Source organism: Triplophysa dalaica, chromosome 18 (genome assembly GCF_015846415.1).
Source record: "Triplophysa dalaica isolate WHDGS20190420 chromosome 18, ASM1584641v1, whole genome shotgun sequence".
In the NCBI taxonomy this organism is placed as follows: domain Eukaryota; kingdom Metazoa; phylum Chordata; class Actinopteri; order Cypriniformes; family Nemacheilidae; genus Triplophysa; species Triplophysa dalaica.
In genome coordinates, this window is record NC_079559.1 from 11,229,621 (window position 1) to 11,254,353 (window position 24,733).

The 24,733-nt window shown below is 38.6% G+C and overlaps 1 protein-coding gene across 2 annotated transcripts in view; it reads right to left on the minus strand.

Annotated features, from left to right (window-relative positions):
• Positions 1-150: 150 nt before the first annotated feature.
• The window catches only part of dock8 (dedicator of cytokinesis 8), a 38,619-nt gene continuing 14,036 nt past the window's right edge, over positions 151-24,733 (minus strand). For both annotated transcript variants that reach the window (XM_056772548.1, XM_056772549.1), the window contains 43 exons: positions 23,811-24,023; positions 23,637-23,722; positions 23,160-23,226; positions 20,960-21,109; positions 20,780-20,860; positions 20,306-20,462; positions 20,096-20,217; positions 18,957-19,047; positions 18,606-18,768; positions 18,168-18,285; positions 18,014-18,084; positions 17,789-17,933; positions 17,518-17,619; positions 16,882-16,977; positions 16,525-16,759; positions 16,078-16,242; positions 15,473-15,645; positions 15,303-15,395; positions 15,122-15,217; positions 14,458-14,607; positions 14,251-14,364; positions 13,752-13,907; positions 13,526-13,662; positions 13,058-13,221; positions 12,710-12,861; positions 12,150-12,332; positions 11,883-12,009; positions 11,089-11,176; positions 10,865-10,961; positions 10,648-10,782; positions 10,399-10,551; positions 7,537-7,695; positions 6,436-6,536; positions 5,640-5,832; positions 5,331-5,474; positions 4,888-5,019; positions 4,643-4,777; positions 3,836-3,925; positions 3,413-3,649; positions 3,105-3,248; positions 2,474-2,580; positions 1,490-1,660; positions 151-1,247 (listed from right to left, as the gene is read on the minus strand). In XM_056772548.1, the coding sequence (XP_056628526.1) occupies positions 1,196-1,247; positions 1,490-1,660; positions 2,474-2,580; positions 3,105-3,248; positions 3,413-3,649; positions 3,836-3,925; positions 4,643-4,777; positions 4,888-5,019; positions 5,331-5,474; positions 5,640-5,832; positions 6,436-6,536; positions 7,537-7,695; positions 10,399-10,551; positions 10,648-10,782; positions 10,865-10,961; positions 11,089-11,176; positions 11,883-12,009; positions 12,150-12,332; positions 12,710-12,861; positions 13,058-13,221; positions 13,526-13,662; positions 13,752-13,907; positions 14,251-14,364; positions 14,458-14,607; positions 15,122-15,217; positions 15,303-15,395; positions 15,473-15,645; positions 16,078-16,242; positions 16,525-16,759; positions 16,882-16,977; positions 17,518-17,619; positions 17,789-17,933; positions 18,014-18,084; positions 18,168-18,285; positions 18,606-18,768; positions 18,957-19,047; positions 20,096-20,217; positions 20,306-20,462; positions 20,780-20,860; positions 20,960-21,109; positions 23,160-23,226; positions 23,637-23,722; positions 23,811-24,023 (5,745 nt within the window). In that variant the 3' untranslated portion in view covers positions 151-1,195. The remainder of the gene's footprint in view (positions 1,248-1,489; positions 1,661-2,473; positions 2,581-3,104; positions 3,249-3,412; positions 3,650-3,835; positions 3,926-4,642; positions 4,778-4,887; positions 5,020-5,330; positions 5,475-5,639; positions 5,833-6,435; positions 6,537-7,536; positions 7,696-10,398; positions 10,552-10,647; positions 10,783-10,864; positions 10,962-11,088; positions 11,177-11,882; positions 12,010-12,149; positions 12,333-12,709; positions 12,862-13,057; positions 13,222-13,525; positions 13,663-13,751; positions 13,908-14,250; positions 14,365-14,457; positions 14,608-15,121; positions 15,218-15,302; positions 15,396-15,472; positions 15,646-16,077; positions 16,243-16,524; positions 16,760-16,881; positions 16,978-17,517; positions 17,620-17,788; positions 17,934-18,013; positions 18,085-18,167; positions 18,286-18,605; positions 18,769-18,956; positions 19,048-20,095; positions 20,218-20,305; positions 20,463-20,779; positions 20,861-20,959; positions 21,110-23,159; positions 23,227-23,636; positions 23,723-23,810; positions 24,024-24,733) is intronic.

Genomic DNA, 24,733 nt, shown 5'->3' on the forward strand with positions numbered 1-24,733 from the left:
GAGCTGGATCTCATATGACTTACCTGCGATCTCCATGCATTGACGCACAGCAACACCACTCAGGATATAACTTTATCCTGCAATAATAACTTGTTATATTGATACAAATATATTTTGAAATATACATCAATCACAACAGTTACACGCGTGTACTTTTAATTAAGAAGTGCATTTTATTTGACATGATAAAAATATTTAGTTTTTTTGTGCTTTCAAACTGAAGTAAGGTCTGCGGAAATCGTACTGACCTATGCACAAGATAATGTTAACAGAGCCAACATACAGATATCACAGTTTTCACAGCAGGAACATGTGTAACAGAAGAAGCTTATATACACTTGTGCAAATAACCTATTGGGAGAAGAATAAAATTAACCGTTTACCGAAACATTTATTGTTGACACAATGGGAACTATTTTGGCACGTGAAATAATACAACATGTTTTTTCCGCTATTTCCAGTCAATCATACAAAAAATACAAACAGGAAGTGGGGTTTTTTTCTTGCAAGGCGTTTGTCAAGGATTCCTAATTCAGTTTTATTTTGATAAGTCTAGTCGCAATGATGGAATATCCTAAGAATTATTATCTATAAATAAAATAGATCTATATATACAACATTTCCATAAATCTCTGCAATTACAATATAAACATAATAACACCAAGGATTTAAGTAATATTGATCTATGCTATTTAGCTGTATGTAAAACATGAGGTGATTACTTTCTTGTCACGTATCCAGCTGTTCGTAAACACATTTGAGCAAATCTGCTTAAGTACTGACACTTTTGACATTTCAATGGATTAGTGATATTAGTCCAGATTAGGTTTCATTTTTTTAAAGAAATCAGCTTGATTTTTAGTCACATGTAACAAGTCCCTTTAACTATGAATGCAATGTTGTAACATACTAAAGAAGATTCGAACCATAATCAGAATAAAAAAACATAGACCTACAAAGAAAACTGACCAGCTGAGGTTTTTTTGTTCTAAAATAACAACAAACAAATGAAAAATATGTTCTGCATGATTTAAAATCTCCATTTATACAGTATAAAGAACATAACAATTTTCAGGATTTTCTGTCCGTTAAACTTTGCTCGAGTCATCTAAATATCAGCTGACAGAGCTGTTGTTTCCTGGCACGCTGCAACATCCTTCCCTTGATATTCTCTAGAGAGACCATTCTCTTGACATCATGAATTTTCATCTTGTGTTCGACGGAGGCTTTGCCGTTTGAAGGAATCTCTGTTGGAAACACAATAGGGAATAGAAATGAACCCATTATGACTGTCATTATGGCCGTGTATACCATAAAAAAGTCAACGTTTGGGATTGCATATTAACAAACAGGTGTGACTCAAATCAACAGCCATATTCTGCAGCTGTGTTAACAGCTATCGAAAACTAGGAAAGAAATGAAACCGAAAGCATTTTCCGCATTCACTGATTATTGAGTCAAAGTTCAAGAACAGCATTTGCTAAAGTACCTATTCTCAATGCGAGGTTTGATGATGGGTTTGTAAAGCTCTGGGATTTTTCTCTCCAGCATGGGCCTGAGATTCTCTCTCAGTTTGTTGTAGTTCTTCTTCATCTCCTGCTGGTACTCCTTCTGATCGGGAGTAATGAGCTGCTTGTTCTTCTCCACGGCCTCCCCACACCTGCAGATATGCAATCACGCAAGAAGAGCCACACAAGAACTTTAGCATGGTACGGATGATGAATAAATCATCAGAAGCTCCTATTCATTCATAAAAAAGCAATAAAAGATCCAATACAGGAAGATCAGCATAATTGTATTACAAATATTGGATTTAAAATGTTTTATAATAGTTACTGACAGAGCGTTAGTTTTTGACCTTTATTACTACAATAGCAAGTCCAAATAAATGTAATGTAAGTCGCTTTGGATAAAAGCGTCTGCTAAATGACTAAATGTAATGATAAGCGCAAATAATGTATTCATTAAAAGTGGGTCTTTTACACAGGCTATACTGTCTTTGTATACAATAAATGATGAAAACTTGGCTGGAGAAGAACTGTGCCAGCTTGGATAGATTTTGTAGAAAAATAAACATTTTAAATGAGTTTAAATATTTGTGTGCTTGTTGGCACAGACCAAAACCTATCATTTACCTTTCCATCTTTAAAAAGCGATGTGTTGTATTTCCACACAAGTTGCATACGTTCTGGGAAATATCACTGCATTCAGAATCCTAATTTGTTTTGAGTCTTGTATTAAACATCATGATTTTATGCAAAACAAACGCAGCTGTGTGACATTAAGTCAGAGCTTTCCTGTTTCCATGTTGGTGGAAAACACCCTCAAGTGTCTTATTTCAACTTTCGAATAAAATACTTTAAACAAAGCTACAATGACAAAACGGACACATCCATTTGTTCTTTGATTCCCGCGTGGAAAACCAAGCGATATCAGGTTAATAAGTCTCTATGGTTTGGAAACGGCCACTCACCGCAGTATGAACTCTTTGAAACACAAACGCAGTTTGTTGTGATGACGGAAGAGCTTGGGGTCTGCCGGGATTTCGTTCAAGAAGACCTGGGCCACCTCCAAAGGACCCTGCGGAGACACAGAATTAGACGACGAAAGAAACGGCCCCCCTTTCTCCAGAGGGAGAAAATGAATGCTTCATGCATTGGAGGCCACAAGGTAAAGTCAACACATAAGGGAAAGATCATGAATAAGTCTTTGTGCGAGTGATGTCACCGTGGAGCCGGCAGCCGAGGCTTTGCCGCGCTCTTCGTGTGTTGTTTCTCCAAAGGGCATTTATCAAGTAACCGCATGCCAGATCCATGGGATTTGGATGCGTTTTGAACTTGATTGGTGTTGTAACTTGTCACTCGGTAGCCTCAGCCATTACTATAAATATAGTGCTCAGTGCTTCGGTATAAATCCATTAAGACCGAAAAACTTACATTACTCTCCTGACCTGTCCTTGTATTACCCAAAGGATTTAAAACCACACTGGAGGCCTTTAGAAGATCCCTCAATTTGCGAGATAGTAATGGGCTGGCGGGAGACTGGGTGGCTGGATAAGCAAGCGTGTGTTTGCCTGTGTGTGTGCTTGTGTACACGGTTCAGACCTGATTAACGGTGGCTGTGACAGATCCCTGCAGAACCATTTGCAGCATCACGGCATCTGGCTTCTCTCGGTGCGTGGCTTCGGCAAGCTCTCGAGTCTTCTTCTGCATGTCTTCAATGGCCACCTCGATGGGTGTGAGGTCAAACTAAAGAGATTCAAATATTTTTTGTCTTATATTTGCAGTTGGTTTTGCACAAGATGACACCTCATAGATCGCCCTTTGTGGGTTCAAACCCACAACCTTTTGGAGACCATTTTATATATACAGATGAATCAGATTAATGGGATATTTTCTTGGATCATCATTACCTCTTCCTTTTGAATGACGTTGATTCGCGTCTTGATGTAGGGGAAGGCGTGCATCGTGGTAAGGATGGTTTTCCGTTTGTACTGCTCATTCAGTTCTCCTCGGGGTCTCCCGCTCTTCGTGAATGGCGTTGTATACATGAAGCGACGAAGGTTGAAGTTCTTCTCAAAGTTGGTAAGACGGTCCTTCATCTCATAGTCATCAAAGAAAGGCTCCACGAAGGTAATCTGTATGTATGCCTGAATGTTTGAGACAACGCAATCTGATTAAGGATTCATCAGCATTTAGAAGAAGCATTGAACGTAAAACTGGTTGAATCAGTCAACAGAGATTTGACTGCAGAGGCACTTAAAGGCCAGGTCATACTGAAGAAAGGTTTTGATTGTAATCGTGTATGCATTTGCAGAGTAGTTGATAAGAAGTACCTTGTTGGGATTCAGTTTGTTTCTGTGTACCGGTGTTGAATCTTTAATCATTTCCAGAACTTCCTTCCCAAAACACTCAATGTAGAAATTCTGATAAATAAGCAAACTAAAAGTTGACCAAACATACTGTACACCTGGCCAAACAAATGTAATTTCATCTGTCAAACAATTAATCGGGATTATCCGCACGTTATAAAAGATGGTGTTTACATAATATATGTCTGTGTACCTGGATTTTTTTATTTACAAAACACACACATGCATATATTTAAGAAAAATATTAAAATGAATATACATTTCCTGTTTATGTCATTTAAATGATTGGCAAATAAAAATAAATACATGTAAATATTTCCTAAATATGTATACATGTGTGTGTTTGTGTTTATAAATACAAAAAAAATATGTACAGTACAGAGACATATATTATGTAAACACAAACTGTTATTCTGGATGCGATTAATCACAATTAATCGCTTGACAGCCCTAATTTCTCTGTATTGAAATTAAATTAAATTGTGATCCGAGTATTATTTTTCAAACAAATATTAGAAATGTTGCCACAGAAATCAACCCCTTTAGTTAAGTACTAAAATGATCTTAAAATAAATAAACAAAACTACAGCTAAAGTAAATTCGTCTTATAATAGCAACATAATATAATAATAAAATGTAATAATAACATAAAATATTTGCTGAAAATCTAACTAAAATTAACATGAAATAAAAAATATAACAACACAATTTCAAAATATTTATAAAACTGCAATCAGTTCTGAACTTCACAAGTCTGCAAAAAAGTCTCACCTCGAGCCGGTGTGAAATCTCAGGTAAATGGGTGATTCCTGGCTCTTTGTAGATAAATTCCTGCTCATCCAAGTCTCCAAATTTAGCGCCATAAAATCCCACACGGAAGTAGGTTCCAAACATCCTCTTGTGACCCTGAAAAGTAAATAAACACATGGTTCGAACATGCATCAAGATCCTTGTGTGGCTTTAGACAACTCCTTCCTGTCTGGCAGAATCATGGAGGAGGCATTTGTATGCTTTACCTTCTGAATGATGTTCTCAAAAGCCCTTTGGAGTTTGTCGTGTGTGGAAGCGAGTTTCCTGAAATCTCTGTGAGCCTCCATTATAGGAATGATTATCTTGTAGACTTCGTTCACTGCTTCAAATAAGGCCCCCTGTCCAAAAACAAAGATTTAGAAAAAAACAAACTACAGATTTTATAGTAGAACTACAAAGCTACATTAAGTAGTCTTACTAAAAACATAACACAATATTTTAAACTTCATTAAAATATTGCACTGCGTTTGGTATTGAGAAGGGGCAACAAAATCTTGTGTTTTCTTTTATATATGTTGAATAAAAATCTTTTAAACATTTTGCGCAGACAGAATATAAGAATCCCAATAAACTTATGGTGCATAAAAAAATAAAATGAAGCAGTAATAGAAATGCAACAATATCAAGCCTGGCTTTATGCAAGACTCACGTTGCTGAATAACTCAGCGGCCTGTTCCAAAAGCCCAACCAGGCCATTTTCCGTGAAGTAGCGTCCCGAGCAAACCCCATCCTCGTCTGGAGACAAGATGTCGTCTGAGACAGCCGACTCCTCCAGCACGTTAGGGGAGATGTTCTGGTGGGAGGGGAGACATTTATTTACCACAGTCAGATATGTTTCTCATTTGCGCCGTACCGAGTGTGAAGGGTTCGGGGAGCAGTCGAGACATGATTCACGCCTACTGTTAATATCAGGAAAGGAAGCCGATTCGAGCATTTCCCACTCTCAATAATTACTCACTTGAAAGGTGACGCTGCCCACCGGCAGGTATTTGTGATCCTCCAGCATGCTGAGATATTCAGCCACCAGGGCTGCAGCATGAACCAAACACATGGCTGATTCTGTGTAGCACTTCCTGGTGTTGTGCTTCTCCGCCATGTTTTGCAGCCAGGTGAGACGAAGATCTGGAGATGTCTGGTAGCCCTTTGCGATCCTGGAGTCAACGTAAATAATGGGTTAATGCTCTGAGAAATATCTGGATAAAAATTAAATAAATTCATCTTAGATAGCAACATAAAAAAGAAACTAAAATAAAAAGGATATCATATAGTACTAAAATTAACCTAAAAATGTACAATAAATGCTATTTTAAAATATTCATAAAAATAAACCATAATAAGTCTTTTATAGTTATATGCTGGATTGTGATTGGTCATTCTGCTTCATATACTGCAAAATAACTCTAATGTTTAATTAAAAAAATATTTTCCTTTAAACCCTTGAGGATGATGCAAAACTGCTCCTCTCTAAATCTGTGTCCTGACCACACAGGGTTTATGAAAACTGTCTAACTGTCAATAATCCATTTATTTTCCAAATGTCAAATCAAATTGTGGACTGGCATGTGAGGCACTCTACATGGTTATGTACCACTTGGTTACCATGGTTAGTCTAAAACAGTAGACAAACAGTAGAAACCACAGCAAAATGGGAAGCAGAGAAGAAAACCACAGGCCTGGCATCTTGAAAGCAGAAGCAGATTTTGTTTTAGCTCATGGAGAGTGTGTGTGTGTGTGTGTGTGTGTGTGTGCAGTACCTATACATGAGGTCCATAAGCATCTCAGGATCCTTCTGAAACTCTTTCATCTTAACTGTGTCTGAGAGGATACTGTTCAGGTTCCTCAAAAGTTCGTCCACCTGTGAGGACAGAATTTGGTAATTCAGGCCTAATATTAATTAAAGAAAGATAGAAATTAATTCCTATAGGTGAAATCAAATAATTATTATTGAATATTTTTATTGTCAACATGCTTTTTCCTGTCTGGTCCAAACTCAAACCACACTGTGCATGTTCACAGCTTTAACACATGTTATTTTCTGACATGTGTCCAGTACTTAAAGGGATTGTTCACCCCAAATTAATATTCTGTCGTAAATATAAGTTTTCATTTATTGTTCCATTGAACACAAAATAATTTTTTGTAAGAATGTTTGTAACCAAACAGTTCAGGGGCACCATTGACTTCCATTGTAGGAAATAAAACTACTATTGTTGTCAATGGTACCCCGGTTTCTTATTTTATTCAAAATATCTTCTTTTGGGTTTAACAGAACAAATACATGTATACAGATTTAAATCAACAAGAGACTAAGTTAAGGATGACAACATTCTTCAACTATCCGTTTAAATGTTTATTACGTTTAAGCACATTTTCAAGTATCTGTACTTTATCAGTGTGTTTTTACATACATTTTACTATTCTACTTTATAAAGTATGCATCATATTTTTTACTAACTTATCTTTTTTTACCTTAAAAAATCTAGCACGTGCTAACTGTTTTTTTTACAATTTTACTTAAAGAAAGAAAGTACCAGATGTTTAATATACTTACAGTAAGAATCAAAAGGTATAAAACAAACAGAAGGTATTTATGAGATGCAGTGTAGTAAAAAGTATGATATATGTAAATATGCGTTTTCTAAAACACTTGATACTTTGAAGTACAGATGCTTGAAAAAATTCTTAAATATAAATATTGAAGTACTGTCCACTTCTGTATTTTATGCACTGTGTCTGAATTCATCTGACATCATTAACAAGTATTTCCTCATTATTCTAATTCAATAGTTGCTGTCATTTTAACTATAAGAAGTTGCTTAAAACATTCAATATAACACCGGTCCAAGCTAGCTTACCTGTGAAGGCAGCTGTGTGGACTGCATCTCAGTGTCCTCTTCTGCATACGCAAGAATGGTTCTGAAAGAGCGCCGCAGGTACTCCTCGTGGATATCTGAAGACTTTCCAACCAATGAGGCCAAAGACATCGTCACCTGCATCTTGACTCTAGAGAAATTCTGCGACGAAAAAAGATCAATTTAAAACAAACACTTTCTTTACATTGCATTTTTTTAAGATGAATAAAATTTCCATCTACATCATTATACTAGGACTTCATCCAAAAGGATCCAAACAGCATCAGAGAATGTTTGTTTTGCGATATTGTTTTATATGCTTCATGAACAAAACATTTTTTTATATGATTGTAACACATCAGCATCAATATCTCACAAAAGCTTGTATACTGCTTAAGATGTCATTTCCAGTGTCCCGTGTACCAGTTACCTCGAGCTGTGCCATTTATCTGGCTTGGCCCTGCTGAGGATATTGAAGGTTACATTGTCAAATACAGGTGTTAGGCTGTGAAAGAAAACGCCACACTGCCTTTGGCCATTGCTGTCATAGCCTCAGATCATTGATTCCGAGGGTGGTTTGAGCCAGGGGCTGCAAATGCTCCATCCATCTTGCTTAGCATCAGGAAACTGCAAAATGATCTCCCATTAACCCCTGTATAATTGCCAATGGATCATTTCAATGGCACCATTATGTTTAATTGAGCGTATGTGTGAGGCATCTGAAGACGTCACAAATCTCACATCTAGGTCAGTTGTGCTGTGAAGAATGGCTCGAGATCGACAATACAGAGACGATTAATGTTATATTTGCACTGGAAGCCCGTATGCCTGTTTTTAGTGTTCAATCTAATGTGTGTCAAATAAAATCACAGGATTACTTTAATATCTCAAATGTTTCTCTTCTACCGCCTCGACATTGGATGTAGACAATTGTGTCTATTCATAGTTTTCATCAGGATAGTTTGAGGAAACAAATTGATACTTATATAAAACATAACTGATAAATAACGCTTTTTCTGTGAAACATATCAACAAACCAGGGCTGGGGGGAGTTTAGTGATATGTCGCTAAAAGGAAACAACATGACATATTCAAGGTTACGCCGACGGCTGGGTCGAATGCTGGAGCCTTTTACAAACCAAACAAGCAAACAAACACACAGACAGGGAGAGAAATCCATCCTTTGGCCATTAAAGATGAATGAGATGGCAAACAACATGGCCATCTGGTGGGGTAGGGCTGAGGGGGGTGAGAAATCGAGTCAACAAAGGAAACACTCCAGCCATCAGCCCGCTGCACACAGAGATGGCCGGTGAATAGTGACAGGCTGGTGTTATCAGCAGACAGACAGACGGATGAATAACATTTACAGACACCGTCTGCAGTGCTACATCTGCGTCATTTTAAGAGAGAAGCATCAGTGACGTAAAGGGGGCAGTGAGTTTTATTTGTGTGATGGTCATCTTGATTTGGTTATTGGGGGTGTTTTTGACATTATTATCAGTGATAAATAATAATGTGTGAAAAATCACTGCAAAACTCCAAAGTATTTTGGTCTTGTTTTTTAGTAGAATTGTCAGAAAAATCTTACATTTAAATACAAAATGAGAAGCAAAATGACTCAAGATGTTCTTGTTTTCTGAAAAAATTAAGTGAGTTTTTAACAAGCAAACAATATCTGCTAGTGGGGTAAACAAACATAATTCGGGGCTTAGCTTGATTCAAACTTATTTTTGTTATTTTTTCTCACCCCACTGTCAAATATTTTGCTTGTTTTAGGCATAAACTTACTTAATTCTTTTAGAAAAACAAGACTTAATATCTTATGTCATCTTGCTTGTCATGTAGATTAGAGAATTTCTTGGTCAACTACTAATAAGACAAAAATACAAAGCAAGAAATTCATTTTGCAGTTTAAAAATAAGTATTTTTTAAAACATGTTGATGTTTTTTTTGTATTCACATTAGTTTCATACAATTTTCAGAAATGTTTCATTTACTTTCTACTCCTATTTTAAAGTGCAGCAGTGGACAAAATTAAGAGACCACTGCAAAACTATTTTCAGGTTTTGTAAACACATTTATAGATGGGTATTTAAGTAAAATTATTATTTTTGTTTCCTTCTGTGCACCAGTTACAACATTTCTCTCAAATTACTATTAAAACCGAAACGCGACAATCCTGTAAAAATGACCAAAATATGCAATGTTTGTAAAGAAGTTCATATTCATGTTTAAACAACATATTAATAATATTTTTACGTGTATTTTAGGATCAGGTCATAAATGATTATATGTCTTTTGGGTCGATTTTACATAATCTGAAAGCTGAATAAATAAGCTTTCTGTTTATGTATGAGTTGTTAGAATAGGACAATATACGGTTGAGAAACTCAGATATCTGAGGGAGCAAAAAAATCTAAATATTGAGAAAATTGCCTTTGAAGCTGTTAATCAGGGCCACTGTGGCAGGTCATCCACTCACAAATATAAAGTTCATGGTACATGATCTTTACTTAATATTCTTATGATTTTTGGCATAAAATAAAAATCAATAATTTTGAATTTTACAAAAACAATTCCTGTGCTCACATATAATAAAATAAGCCTTTGCCTTCTAGTACTTCACATTGCTGTTAGACTTAACAGTACAGTATTTTACTCCAGTGATTTGTTTTTGTTGAAATTAAACCGATACTGGATTGGAATTGAAACATTATATGCATAAATGCCGATAAAAGCAAAACTGGAGTGGTCTAAAAATTTTGGCTGTATATTAAACTGCATTTAATAAAAATATGTGCATATGTATTGCAGCTCTATATCTCATGATCAGGTATAATAGTGTTTGTATACGAGTCTTACACTGGCAGAGCTGTAGCTGTATCTCATGATCAGGTATAAAGTAGCACAAGCTTGACTCCTGTTGCTGTCCACACAGCTGCTGCAGTAATGGAGAACTTTCTGACACAGGTCTGCACACTGCTCCGCCTCCTCCTCAAACAACAAGTCTCCAAACTAAAAACACCAGCAGATTAGAGTGGCTTTAGCAGTAGGGTGGGAGAGCTTTATTGTGATTTTACATAACGTTGCCTACCGCACATGAGTCTGTACCTTTACTATGAGAGCCCGTAAGGTGCTGAAACAGTGTGACAGGAAGGTGTTGCTCTGGTTACAGGTGAGAGAATGCAGCAGGACCTTTAGTACCCCACCAACCACATTATCCTTACAGTCTGCCAGAGGAACCGCCTGAGAGACAGAGTCACATATGTTACTCTCAACAAACCAACCGAAAACAGTAAGCTTTGTGTTTACATGTGTTGTCTTTAACCTGTACTATCATCTCCAGCAGATCAAGGACTATGAGGTTGGTCTCAGTTGCCAGGTTTCCACAGATTATGGCCTCTTGATCCAGTTCCGCTTTAGATCTGAAGAAAATAATACCAAACAGTAGAAATCAATTCAGTTGGAAAAGTAAAAACAGTAGAAATGTCCGTAAGCCCTGCAGGTTAAATGGATTTGATCCATGAAAGGACGCTATTATTTTCCGCTCACTTGTCCTGCCTGTCGTTGGTTTGGCGCCATTGTGTCAGGTCTTTCCTCCAGCGCAAGTTCTCTCTTTGACCCAAAGTCCTGTCGTTACCTTCCACAAGACACAGCCAACATACAAAGATGGGACATATTTAGAAAACATGTAAACAAAGGAAGTCTGTAGAGTAGACAGCATTTAAGGTAAAACAAAAAATGTGTATTGTGGAAAATAAACAATGCATTCGTCATTCTTGTACGTAATGTATTTGTGTTTTATAAGGTTTCCACTTCAAACTTAGGTTTATTCATTTTACGCTACAAAATGGACCAAAATGAATCACATTCACTACAAGCCTTGTTTTATGAAAGAAATTATAGGAATTAAGCAAAATCATGTTAAAAATAACAAAAAAGGTCTAAATGTTCACCCCAAAATAAAATTTTGGTCGCCATTTACTCAACCTCGAGTTGTTCCAAATCTGTATAAATGTCCTTTTTCTGATCATCATGGAGAAAGATATTTGGAAGAATGCTTCTAACCATACAGCTATGGCCACCGTTGACTACCATAGTAGGAAAAAATACTTTATACATTTCCTTGTTCTGTTGAACACAAAAGAAGAACGTAGAAAGTAATTTTTCCTACTATTGTAGTTTAATAAATACCGATACAGAACTTGAGCGCAAGTAAATGATGACAGAATGTTTTTGTGGGTGGACTGTCTCTTTAAGGCCGAGTAAAAGGTGACAAAATTGTCATTTTTGGCTTAACTTTGCCTTTAAAGGGAAAACTAAAAAGTAAATGAGATGCAGCTCACCTCCCACCCTTTTCATCATCTGCCCCCTGGCTCCGATCCCTCCCAACAGAGCCTCCTCCAGACGTGCCTTAGCCTGCTGAGACTTATGCAGGGCCTGTGTGCTCACCTTATCAGAACTCTGCTTCCCCTACACAAACAAACCATGTGTTCGTCTTCGTGAAAGCAATCCAGAAGATAAATCCGTATCCTCAAACTACTTCCTGTCACTCTAAGTAAACAGTTCAAGTTACAGAAGATCAAAAACAGAGAATGATGCTGAATATTAACCCTGTACTCGAAGCAGGAGATGCAGATGGCGAGCAGTTCCAGCAGGCGGCTCAGCTGAGAGATGGGCATGTCTATGGTCCAGCGCTGGACCAGATTCTGGTCCGCGTTCTTGATAATCCACAGGAAACACATGAGCAGATTGCGGCTGGTCTCTGCCGTCAGCATGTTCGTCGTTTTCCCCGTCTGGACAAGAAGACATTGACGGAGAACATCGTGATTAGACTCTTAGTAGTGATTTAGTTTCTTCCAAATCATAACTTAACAAAAACACAAACAGTCAAATAGTTTCTACACTTATGTTAAGGGATATTTCATTCTGATTGGTCAATCACAGGCTCATGCTTTAAAAAATATTTTTGTATACTGCTAAAGTGTATAAGATAAAAATGTTCCTACACAGCTGTTCTAAGTCAAATCAAATCAATTTTACATCCTTTTTATTTATTTGATAAAAAGCAAGATGTAGTCATAAAGTCACCATGGCAACACAAATAATTTCTTGACTGACAGCCTTACAAAAACATGCATTATATTATAAATCATGCAACTTAAAAACTTACCACAGTAGCCATAGACATCATTGCGTTCCTTGCCAGGGTGTTGAAGGGATTTCCAGCTATTGCCAGGGCAACGGACTGATTGATGGGGGTGACGCTATCAGGGTCATCCTCCGGCCCACCCGACTTGCTTTTACCGCCACGCGAATCAGAAACTGTGAAGGCAACACACGCACACAAATGAATAGGTCTAAAAACCTGATTTATTTCAAACCCCCATAATGCACCACAAGAGAGCCATAATCAAGCACATTGGCCCAATGGCTAGAAGAACCCATTAAGTCTAACTGAGATTAACAACTGCACTACCAAAAACAGACGCCTGGGAGAGAACTCTTAAGTGTGGAGTACCTGTGAAGTCAAGGTAATTGATGGAGTCAATGATGATGCCCACAAGGGGGAGGTAGAGAGCGGCGATCTTAGCCTTGACCTCGGGCCTTGAGCAGCGCTGGTCCAGATCGTGAGCGCATAATAAACTGTAAGTTGCATTAATGGCTTTTTGCTGGACTCTCCCCCTGCACACACACACAAAGCATCAAAATATCATTCAATTTCACTTTATTGTTGGAATTTCTCACATCTCACAGCGCTTAGTGTCCTACAATAATTCATGTCCATACATTAATACACATCCACAACAATACCCATAGACCCCCATACATTTGCCATTCATCCCAAGATCTACTTTGATCACCAATTCTGATTTATTAATTTTATCGACTGATTTACGTAGCCTATTCAGCCTAGCAGAAGTTTATTCATTTGTGAATTTCTATTTTTTGCTCTATATACAGTATTTGCTTATTGATGGTGACCCACCCCTCAGACTCCATGTCCAATGCGGTACTGAGCTCGGTCAGGAGCATACCGGTCAGGTAATGGCGCTGCTTAAAATCCTGCGACAGGTCAAACATGGACGCAATCTTATTGTCTTGAAAACTGTACGAGCTGGAGGTCTGGTGAGAGAGATACACAGGTTTATCAGCCACCGTTTCCAAACACGGAGTATCGGATGGGTTGTAATAGAGCTACACGGCAGAATGACCTGCGAGGAGGTGGAGGGAGAGGGGGAGGCGGGAGCGGAGGCAGGGCTACTGAAGAACAGACTGAGGTTGAGGTAGTGCTCATGACTGCACAGGACCCTCAGTAATTCAAGTCTCATACTGATTAAAGTCGCGATGTTCATGCCCTTGGCTGCCATCTGGATGAAAGGAGAAGAGATAAAAGAGTGGTTTAATGTTTGAATTCGGCTTGCAACACATCTTGATCCTATTCTTATTCTCTCCATATTTCGCCACCACTTGCATTTAGTACGCAAAACATTTTATCCTAATTAATCTTGATTGTTTTTTTTTAACTAAATTCTGTGTTTGTAGTTTGCCCTGCACTGATTTTTCCAATTATTTGATTTTCAATCTCGTGCCAAAAATAGTTTAATTGGACTTCTACAGAGCGAGAATGAGCGAGAGTGTTTGTGCCAGAAAATCTTTGAATAATTGAATGCGGTTAAGATAATCGATAGTAAATAAGATGAGCGTCCTCACCAGGTTGCAGTAATTCTTTACCAGCTGAAACACAAAGCCACGGTCCATAATAGACATCAGGTCATAGAGGAAGAACGCCAAGCTGATGTTAACCTTCTCCGCCTGCTCCAGCTCCTGTAGATAAACACACACGTCTCTTTTTAACATCACAGACACACCACATTCGTCCATCTAAGACGCAGACACTATTGTCCTCGATTCAGTCACCTTGTGCTGTTTAACCAAAATGCTCCCGATCTCAGCCGTGACCACGTTGACAATAGTAGTGATGTCATCTTTAAAGCGGTCTGAGAATCGATTCCTTCGAGCGATTGTCTTTTTGTCCAGCTGAGACACATGTTGACTCATGGCCTTCACCTGGAGAGCATATACATATCTTACACAACACATCTTATTAACAAAAGTTAGTGACAAAGTGGCTTGTTTCGTGAACGAAGCATAAAACGGCCAGTAGGTGGCGGGAAATGTTTTACCGAGTCAGTGAGTCATTCAACCAATTCGTTCAAAACTGATTTATTCATCAAGAAAGCAAGTGTCTTGATGAATGATTCGCTGAATCATTATCTCATTCGAGTTGTTCAAAACATAGATTCATTTAAGAAACACTGTAAAAAGCCAGATGTAACGTTAAGTGTACAAATTAACATTAATGCGCCTATGTAACAATACAGTACAACCATATTACCATTATAAAAGCAGCATGACAGCTATTTTGAAGCTATACCATCGCGATGCTATCGTAGCATCGGTACACCGTACGACCATACACGATAGGCACTCAACGGATTTTGTTTAACATAAAGATGAAATATACAGGTTGGCTTATCAGCATAGATCACAATCTCAGATAATAATCAGATTTCCCTCTTACAAGAAGCTCAAAGAAGAACCAGGCATATTTGTAGACGTTCTCCCGGCACACTCCGGTGCTCACCACCATCTGAAGAGCCAGTTCCTCATGGAATAACTAAAAAGAACCAGACACAAATGAATCTTGTTAACAAGTACAACATCCGTCAAAATGACAGATGTTCTTGGGTGATCTTGTCAACCTTTTTGTTTGCAGGTCGTGTGCTTGCAGAGGTCTGAGCACTTCCGGGAAGGTTAACAGCGGTGGAAACCCGACTGCCCGGGTGATTTAAACCCTGGTGGGGATCAAAATGTTGATGCATAAGAAACACAGCAAAAGTGTATATGTGTGTATATAGTTCAGGTTGTGTACCTTTGCGAGAATATTATCGACCTCGGAGTCCTCTGGGCTGTGCGGTGCTGGTATATCAGGGTTGCTGCTGGATCGGATCCGTGACTGAAGGAGCATTAAGCCCACCGTCGTCGCCGAGGTGCGAGTCAGAGTGCTGTACCTGTTCTCAGGATGAGCCATCTGACCTCCCGTGCCTGGTGAACATAAACCTCGATTTTAGTCTTAGGACCCCGATTACAAACATAAAACCTCTTTTCTTGTATTTATTTAGAAAAGTATAAAGTATACTGAAGGAAAACAAATTCTGGTTTGATTTCTAAAGGGATGTCGCTATCAAAAAAAATCTCTATTATTGATTTATTCTCATGTTGTTGGTGTCCATACAATAGATGGGTGGTTCAATGTTGGTTTCCAACGCTCTTCAAAATATCTTCTTTTGTGTTTTGCAGAAGAAAGAAAGTCACACCGGTTCGGAACAGCAAGCAATTATTTTGGGGGCGGTCATCTGTTCCTTTAATGCTCCACTTGTGGGTGTAGCTCACAAACACTGCTAAAACTCTCAACAAACTCTCTTTCTTTTGTGTAGTATTGTATTAGTGGTGGTCTGCATGATATTAAAGTCGCACCTGTGGTGTGGATTTCGTGCTGCGAGTCTGGCAACCGAAACACAAAGTACAGGTACGTTGCTAAGAGACAGCTTCTTCCCTGATGGTCCTTCGCCAGCTCCTGACTGTTGTGAAGGCTGTTAACAACTGACACTACTGACTCAAATGCAATCTGGGCCAGATTTGCTGCACAAGATAAAGAAAACAAGATTACAAATACATTTGAGAATTATTCAAGCAAAAACCTAACGGTTGTTGCATTGTAGGTCCCTTGCAAGAATTCTTCAAATTCTTAAACTTTAATGTTTTAATGGTAAAACATCTTGAGGTTAACCAAAAAAGCACATGTTTTCAAGACAAAAAATGCGAGAAAATCAACATGCGCAGGCGGCGCAACACACAAATCTAAATCTCATTAGTGATCTCTAGTACTACAGAGTCCAATGTCCAACACTTTTTGAAACGCACCGGTCTGTCCTGCGATGACCATGGGCTGCATGATGAGACGAAAGAGCTTGTCCAAAACCTGATGGAGAAAAAGTACCAGCGGCTCCAGGCCGGAGGAGGACAGCGAGATAATGCTCATCTTCAGCTCGTGTTCAAACATGTTCTCAGAGATCTTCTCATCGCCCACTCGAAGAGGGAACGTGGTCTTCCCCTCCAGAGCGTGACACAGAGTAAAGAAACGTTCCAGGTGACTGTCCTGTGATTAAGGAAAACCAGATGATAAACAGAAACGGGCCACATCACCGTTGCATAATGTGTTAAATTTAGATATATTTAAATGCTGAATGTACTAGAAATAGAGCTGTGTGTGTTACACACCTGTGTTTGAACTGAGGACATGCAGGCTAACTCAAGGCTGAACAGTCCTTTGTGGTTTTCCATCCATTTGACCGGGGGAACCTGAGCTGGCAATTTCTAAATACAACATAAAAGAACTAAAAATTACAACTTTAAAGGTCCGGTGTATAAATTTAGCGACATCTAGCGGTTAGGTTGCGAACTGCAACCAACAGCTCGTTCCATCCCTCCCTTTCAAAACACTACGGAGGGTGACACAGAAGTAAGATGTCGTCACGTTTTCGCTTCTTTGCCGGAGGAGATAATGAATTTATGAAACACGCTTTTGACCTTTAGGTCTACTGTAGAAACAACATGGTGGATTCAATGTAAGGGGACCCGTGGTTTATGTACTCTAGATATTAGAAATAGCTCATTCTAAGGTAAAAAAAACATAACACTTCATTATGTAATAAGTCACGTATAGACCTTCTGAAGACATAGTTATATTCTATTTGCATTTCTTTAAATAGATCCTCCTTAATCTTCCATATTGGACCTTTAACACAAAAGCTTGGATGAAAAATCATTTTTAAACATAACAAAAATAAAGAAAAGTGACAAAATGAAACCTCTTTAGAAGTACAACAAAAACAAGACGTAACTGGTCTACTGTACCTCAGGAGAATGCATGGAATAGTTGAGAGGAAGTTTGTCCAAAACGATCGGCAGACACTGTTGCCCCGTCTGTAGTCTGTCGTTATTCCATATGGGTAACCACTGCCGAGAGAAAATCAATTAGAGACGTTAACGTTCATATGTACTTGTGACCATTACAATTATACATATTAATGATCTTTACAGATGTAATCTTTGTTTGGTAGATTGTGCAGATGTCACTAAAACCCGCTATCTGTGTGTGTGCTGGAGAACACAATCTGTCACTCACTGAATATCCGATGAGAGTCTCCAAATTGCCTGTCTGGTTCTGTTTCTGTTGACAGCTGATATGGAAGAAGGTGAAGAGAAGGTGATGTTTCTTGGTTAAACGAGCCGGCATGCGGATCTTCACTTCATCATAGAAGTCTGGAGACCTGCAGTGGAGAAGATAAGTGCTCTATCACACCAGCCTGATATATTGACTATCAGAGGTGAACCATGAAAGCAGGATTACCTGTTGTGGTATGTGACTGGGCTGTAGACCTCTTGAAGAAACTCAGGACCACTTGATTTTCCATAGATCACCTTTAGAGAGATTTTGTTATTAGGTTTCCTGAGTTTTAACATTCAGCTGTGTGTGTGTGTTCGTGTTCATGCATTGTACTCACATTCATGGCACAGCTGGGGTCTTCACCACTCATGAACTGGATTTTAACTGTAATGTTTCTAGCTGATGTCAAACGGTTGGTAAGATTCAGCCTCAGAGGATAAACATACAGGAAGTTCCTGTAATGTGATACAACAATAAATAAATAGTTACATAAAGTAATGTTTAAAGGATGAGGGGAAAACTATGCACGAAGTTCAATTATTCCTCCTGGAATTCTTATTTGGTTGTAGAAACATAAACTGACCACTAGATGGCGCAAATCACTCACATGTCGACTAAGAATATCAGGCACTGACTACATGCAATTTATAACAGGGATCAAGATGGACTTAAGTCCTAAAGTCACCCCCTCCACCCTTTTTTTCAGACAGAAATATGTCACAAGCAATGTTTTATATCGACTTGAAGCATTGATGTGTATGTGATGAGGGCTCACCTATATATGTTGTGAGGCACATAGACTTCGCTGGAAGGAAACTCTAGGACTTCTTTAACTGCTCGTGGATGTTTCTCAGACACAGGCTTCACGGGAATCAGTTCAGGGGACAGACACCCAGGCACTACGTCTGGGACTGGGGACACTTCAAGTCTCACAAAACCTGTGAAGCACACACACACACATTTTGAGAACGTTGTTGTTACAAGGGTATTTTTGGGTGGTTACTGGTCCAGTTCTGGTCCCTGGATATGGCTTTTTATGACTGGCCAATGAACATCGTAAGTTTATATCAGGATTTTCGACACTTCTGCTGAAGAAAGATTAGAAAGAGTTCGAATTTCTCCTCACCGGGTATGATCTTAACACGTCTCTGATTGGAAGATCTCTTGATATCCCCCAGGAACTTGAAAAGGTCCTCGTCACTCAGACGCTCTCCTTCCTGCACGACAAACAGGAGATTGTCACTGTATTTACAAGTACGACATCTTTTGAAAAATATCTTGTCTTTTTATGGAGAACTGCACATTCAGACACTCTTAAAAATAAAGGTGCTTAAAAGGTTCTTCATAGCGATGCCATAGAAGAACCATTTTTGGTTCCATAAAGAACGTTTTAGTCAAAAGTTATTTAAAGGGATACTTCACCCAAAATGAAAATTCTGTCATAATTATTCACCTTCGAGTTGTTTTCAAATCTGTATAATGTGGTTGTTCTGATGAACACAGAGAAAGATATTTGGAAGAATGCTTATAACCACCATAGTAGAAAAAAATGTTTTTTGTTCTGTTGAACCCCAAAAAAGGCATTTTGAAGAATGTTGGACAGAAAACATTTCTGGGGCAGTTTTGACTGCCATTGAATTTTCCTACTATGGTGGTCAATGGGGGGCAAAATCTGTCTGGTCATAACCATTCTTCCAAATATCTTTCCTGTGTTCAGCAGAACAAATAAATGTATACCGATTTGCAACAACACGACCGTGATTTTTGGGTGAAGTATCCCTTTAAAGAACCATCTCTTACTTACCTTTCTATAATCTGAACAACCTTTTTTCGCCACAAAGAACCATTTTTGAGCCATAAAGGTTCTTCGGATGTTTAAGACAAAAAGGTCTTCTATGACAGCGTGAAGCACCTTTATCTATATGAGTGTTTCTAAGAATGCAGTCATCATTCCCGCTGGAGTTAAAGTATGCAGACTCTGATTCATCTAGAGAATGTGAAGAATGAAATAATGCGCTCAAGGTAACTTTATATCAAGCCCTTTCATTTTTCAACTCTTTTTCTCTAATCCCCTGTCAAACAGCACAAATATCTAGCTGTACTGTTTTGTGGAGCGCATACTTTTCATGTTCCAATTTTGATGCATAAAATCATTTTATCAACACTTTATTTCACAATCCATTACAGAAAGCAGATACTACCACACATCATAAATGTCAATAAACTTATTTGATAGGGAATCATTATAATAGTCGAAAGCAATACCTGCTTGAAGAACGTACACACAGTGACAGCTGGTTTAAAGCCAGACAGAGAATAGTTGTCCTCCATCAAGCTAAATCTGTCAGAGTTACGTCTAGGCAGATTCTTTTTGTCTAAACCCCTGCCTGTGCCAAAGAGAAATTGAAGCACACATATAAACACAATAATTCATCATGGTAAGGAATGGAGCAAAATGGTGTAATGATGACTCACCATTGATGCTGTCCGTCTCAGCGCTTTCTCGCTCCAGCGTGGAGCTGATCACACTCATGATGTTAACCGTGGCGAAGGCAAACGGCATCCTGTAGCGGCCCAGCCTCTGACAGAAGCTCTCTGCCTGACCCCTCAACTTCTCCAGCTTGTCTTTGTTCTAATAGAAGCAATAAAAATTACACTGTTAATCAAATTTTGCATTATTCAAATTGCGATTATCATAATTTGAAAAAGAATGATGTTAAACAAGCTACATGTCTGGGCTTTGTGCATAGAGACGTTATCGTGCTTGGGAAACATCTTACCCCAAACTATTTCCACAGTGTTGTAAACACACAATTATCTTATCTTAAATGTCACTGTATGCCGTATCATTAAGATTTGTCTCCGCTGGAATTACGGATCCTTGCCAAACCCAGGGTGTCCACATACTTAAGTCCATGAGGCAGAGTTTTTGCGTTATTCTGTGGTTACCTTCACTGTGTCGCTCTCCTTCATGACCATGTACGGTTCAGCACAATCCCCGATCTCTCCCTGCTGAAGAACCTTCTCAATCTACAACACACAATTGACTCTTTTCATCACATCTGTGCCCATCATCATCATCTTAGCAAAGGAAATATCATTTGTTGGTAAATTTGGAACTTAAACTACCTTAATGACCAGGTAGATGTCTGGAGATGGGTAGGAGATGGAGAAAATGGCAGCTCTGGCCAAAGTGGAGGTATCTATGTGGGGGGTGTGCGGGCGCAGGAGACTCTTCATCTGATCTGAGTTCAGGTCCAAGTGGATGTTCTCTGAAATCTAAAGGAATCACAAACCTAATTAACATGGACAGCAGTTACAAAAAAGGATGCAAAAGAACATGCAATCTGTAACTTTTGACTCTCTCTGTTGCAGGTTCTTGTCTTCATGTGTGCTGAAAGGATGTTTGACTTCTGATTTCATGCTAAAAAAAACATCCTGGGCATTCAAATTATTAATCACTGTTATAGGTTTACCTTTCTCAATAATCTTTTTTTTTTATTACCTATAAACAGTTAGATTGGAAATACCCTAGACATACTGACCATCTCCCTCTTTTTGACAAACAGTCATCTTTAACATTATTATAATGCAATCTAAGTATAACTGAGGCATATCAAGAATGTTAAGTGAACACGAAGCCTTGGAAGTCCATATTTAGCACGAATCAGACAGCCTGACACCCCGCACATGGTCATTAACCTTTTCATGCAAAGTTAAAGAAGATTAATCTTACGGTTGAGGACATTCCTCTAGAATATGATGTCTGCTGGCTGTCATTAATTTGGAAATGCGCATGGCATTGCATTTACACTTTGCATTTAAAACCTGCTTTGAGTTCTGACAATCTGACAAATTTGCTGTTTATTTACTCAACAATCAGATTGTATTTACTCAACAATCTGACAAATTTGCCGTTTATTTACTCAACCTCAGGCCATCCAAGATGTAGGTGACATTTTTCTTGAGTTGAACCATAAAGAAGATTGTTTGGTTAATCCGCAGCCCTCTCTGCTTCATATAATGGGAGTCTATGGGGTCCACCTGTCTAAGAGTTCCTAAAGCACATAATTCCAAAAAGTGGCTCCTGGCGACATGTTGGTGTTTCGCGAAGCGAATCGTTTGATATTTTCATAAAACTGAACGTCATTTTTAATTATATTAGCCATAATGCACAGCCTCTGCACACAATTGAAATCTTTTTCTGGTAGTATTTGGTGGCGGTTGGCATGCCAGCGTCTGGTACGTTTAGCGCCACCTTCAGAAAGGGAGTGCTGAGGCTGTACAGTATGGCTAATATTATTAAAAATGATGTTCAAATTTATGAAAATATCGACCAAGTCACTTCACGAAACATCAACATGTCGCCAGGAACCGCTTTTTGGAATTATGTGCTTTAGGAACTCTTAGACAGGTGGACCCCATAGACTCCCATTATATGAAGCAGAGAGGGCTGCAGACCAAACAATCTTCTTTATGGTTCTACTCAAGAAAAAATGTCGCCTACATCTCGGATGGCCTTAGGGTGAGTAAATAAATTGCAAATTTGAGTTCTTGGCTGAACTATCCCTTTAAACGCACTGTCACCCTAAAATAGAAATCCGTCATCATGTGATTACCCTCGATGATGTTCAAAACCTGCTTATGACTCTTTTCCTATGTGGAACACATGAGAAGATTTTTTGGTTTTAGTAATCGCTTCAGTCAGACCCATTTCTATGCCTTTAGAAGTAGAAGTTCTTGTTATAGTCATTGTCAGAGATTTGATTGAGAGGTGAGACTTAAATCAAGTTAGAATTAAGGGTTGAAAACTATTCTTTCACAATTTATTAATTTGGCAGACACTTTAATCCAAATGTACTTGAATATGCTGAACAAATGGATAGCCTGAATGCATTATCTGGGAATCACACCCTTGACCTTACTGTTGCTAGCACAAAGCTCTTCTAGCTGACTCGCAGGATTTTAAATAACACTAATTCTGATTTTTTTTCCATAAAATAAAAGTGAATAAAGGCTAAGATTCACTATCATCTCCTTTTGTGTTACACAGATGAAAGAAAGTCATATGGGTTTGGAACAATTCTCATTTGTGGATGAACAATTTCTTTAAGGTCCTGCTCTGTTCTGAGTTTGAAGAACGTGGGAGGACGAACAGGAAGTCCACTGACAAAAAGAATATTTATTAATTATGTTTCTACTCTCTACGATAATTATATAAAGCATGTCAAGTATGTGAAGAAATGCTTCTAAAGGGGTCATCTGTTGTTTGTGTACGCAAGTCCACATTTTTCATTTCTAGTTTATAATAAAACAATCAGATACTGACCTTCTTCTTCTCCTTCAGGTCATAGAGGGCCATCGTTGCAAAGAGGGGCTCGATTTCAATCTCCAACCTAGAAGGATAAGCAAATATTTTTCTTTCAAAATCATATACAACTCTAATATAAACAGCAGAAACATTCGGTTCATCATATTTCTTTGATGTATTTGATTAATCTTCACTTTATTCATTATCAATAACATGCTTTGCTCAGTGGTCTTGGTAATGCATACTATTGTAAATAAACTAAGAAGTAGATATCTAAGATTGATAGATATAAACATAAGTACGTTGTTGAAAAAAAATAAGAGAAAATTGTTCCAGAAAATAGTGACGGTTTGGGGAACTGGCTTTTAAATACTTTACAACTTCCATATGAGCTTCCAACTTCAGTCGAATGGGCTGAATATTAGCCACTACCCAAGTTTAGAACAACCATTCAGAGAAAATAGGCAACAACTGTGGAGGATAAAGAAGCATTACTTGATGCTATGACATCGCACAAGGATCCTCTGTCCAAAGTGCTCTTTGGGACAATCGGGAATGGGACGAATCGCTACAGCATCCTCCTGCACAGAGTAAAGGATAGATTAGTAATTTGGGTCAAATCTTTTTTCATCTTTTGCTTGTATAAAGAAGGTCCAGGTAAAGCTTTACCTCATCTAGAGGTGGATATAGACCGAAAACCTCGCCATGGCGATTGCTCTGTCTGGACTCCTGGTTGAAGCGGTCCAGCTCCTCTGGGTTGCTGAAGCGCAAAAGGCTGTCCACCCGAGGGTCCGGCTGGAGTAAACGCAAGTTGAAGTCTGAGCAGGTGAGGGTGGTCCGAGACGAATCATCACACAGTGCTGTCAGGGACGGGGACTTTTCCTGCCAAACATAGAAAACAATCAGATTTCAATCTCAAATTACACAAGGTCCAGTGTGTAATATTTTGGAAGATCTATTGACAGAAATGCAATTTAATATACATAATTATGTCTTCAGAGGTGTATAAAGGCCTTACATAATGAACCGGTATGTTTTTATTACCTTAGAATGAGCTATTTCTATCTACATACACCGCGGGTCCACTTGCATGGAATTCGGCACGTTGTCCTTAAATGGACAAACTGCCCTAAGAGCGTGTTTCGCAAATACGTTATCTCCTTTGGCAAATTAGTGAAAACATGACAACATCTCAGTCCCGTGTCAGCCACCGTAGTGCTCGAAAGGGAGGGGGGAGTGAGCCATTGGTTGCAATTTGCAAGCTCACCTCTAGATGCCGCTAAATTTCATGCACTGTGCTTTAACATCATGGCTAAACTGAATTAAGTACTTCGCATTCTTCTGTCACGCGTTGGTCGAAAAAAGTCTCTTTAACTGCAGCTTAACTCTTGCCATGTTAATGCATGTGGATAAGATCACACAAGCGATCTATAATGTTCGAAAATGAATGCCTTTTCCCAGAGAGACCATAAGCCTTTGAGATGGATGATTCTCAAAAAAACATAGAAGAGATTTCTGTTAATCGCCAAATATAAGAACCATATGCACCGGCTCTGAATGATGATTTCCCATGATCCAGTGTGTCTTGTCTG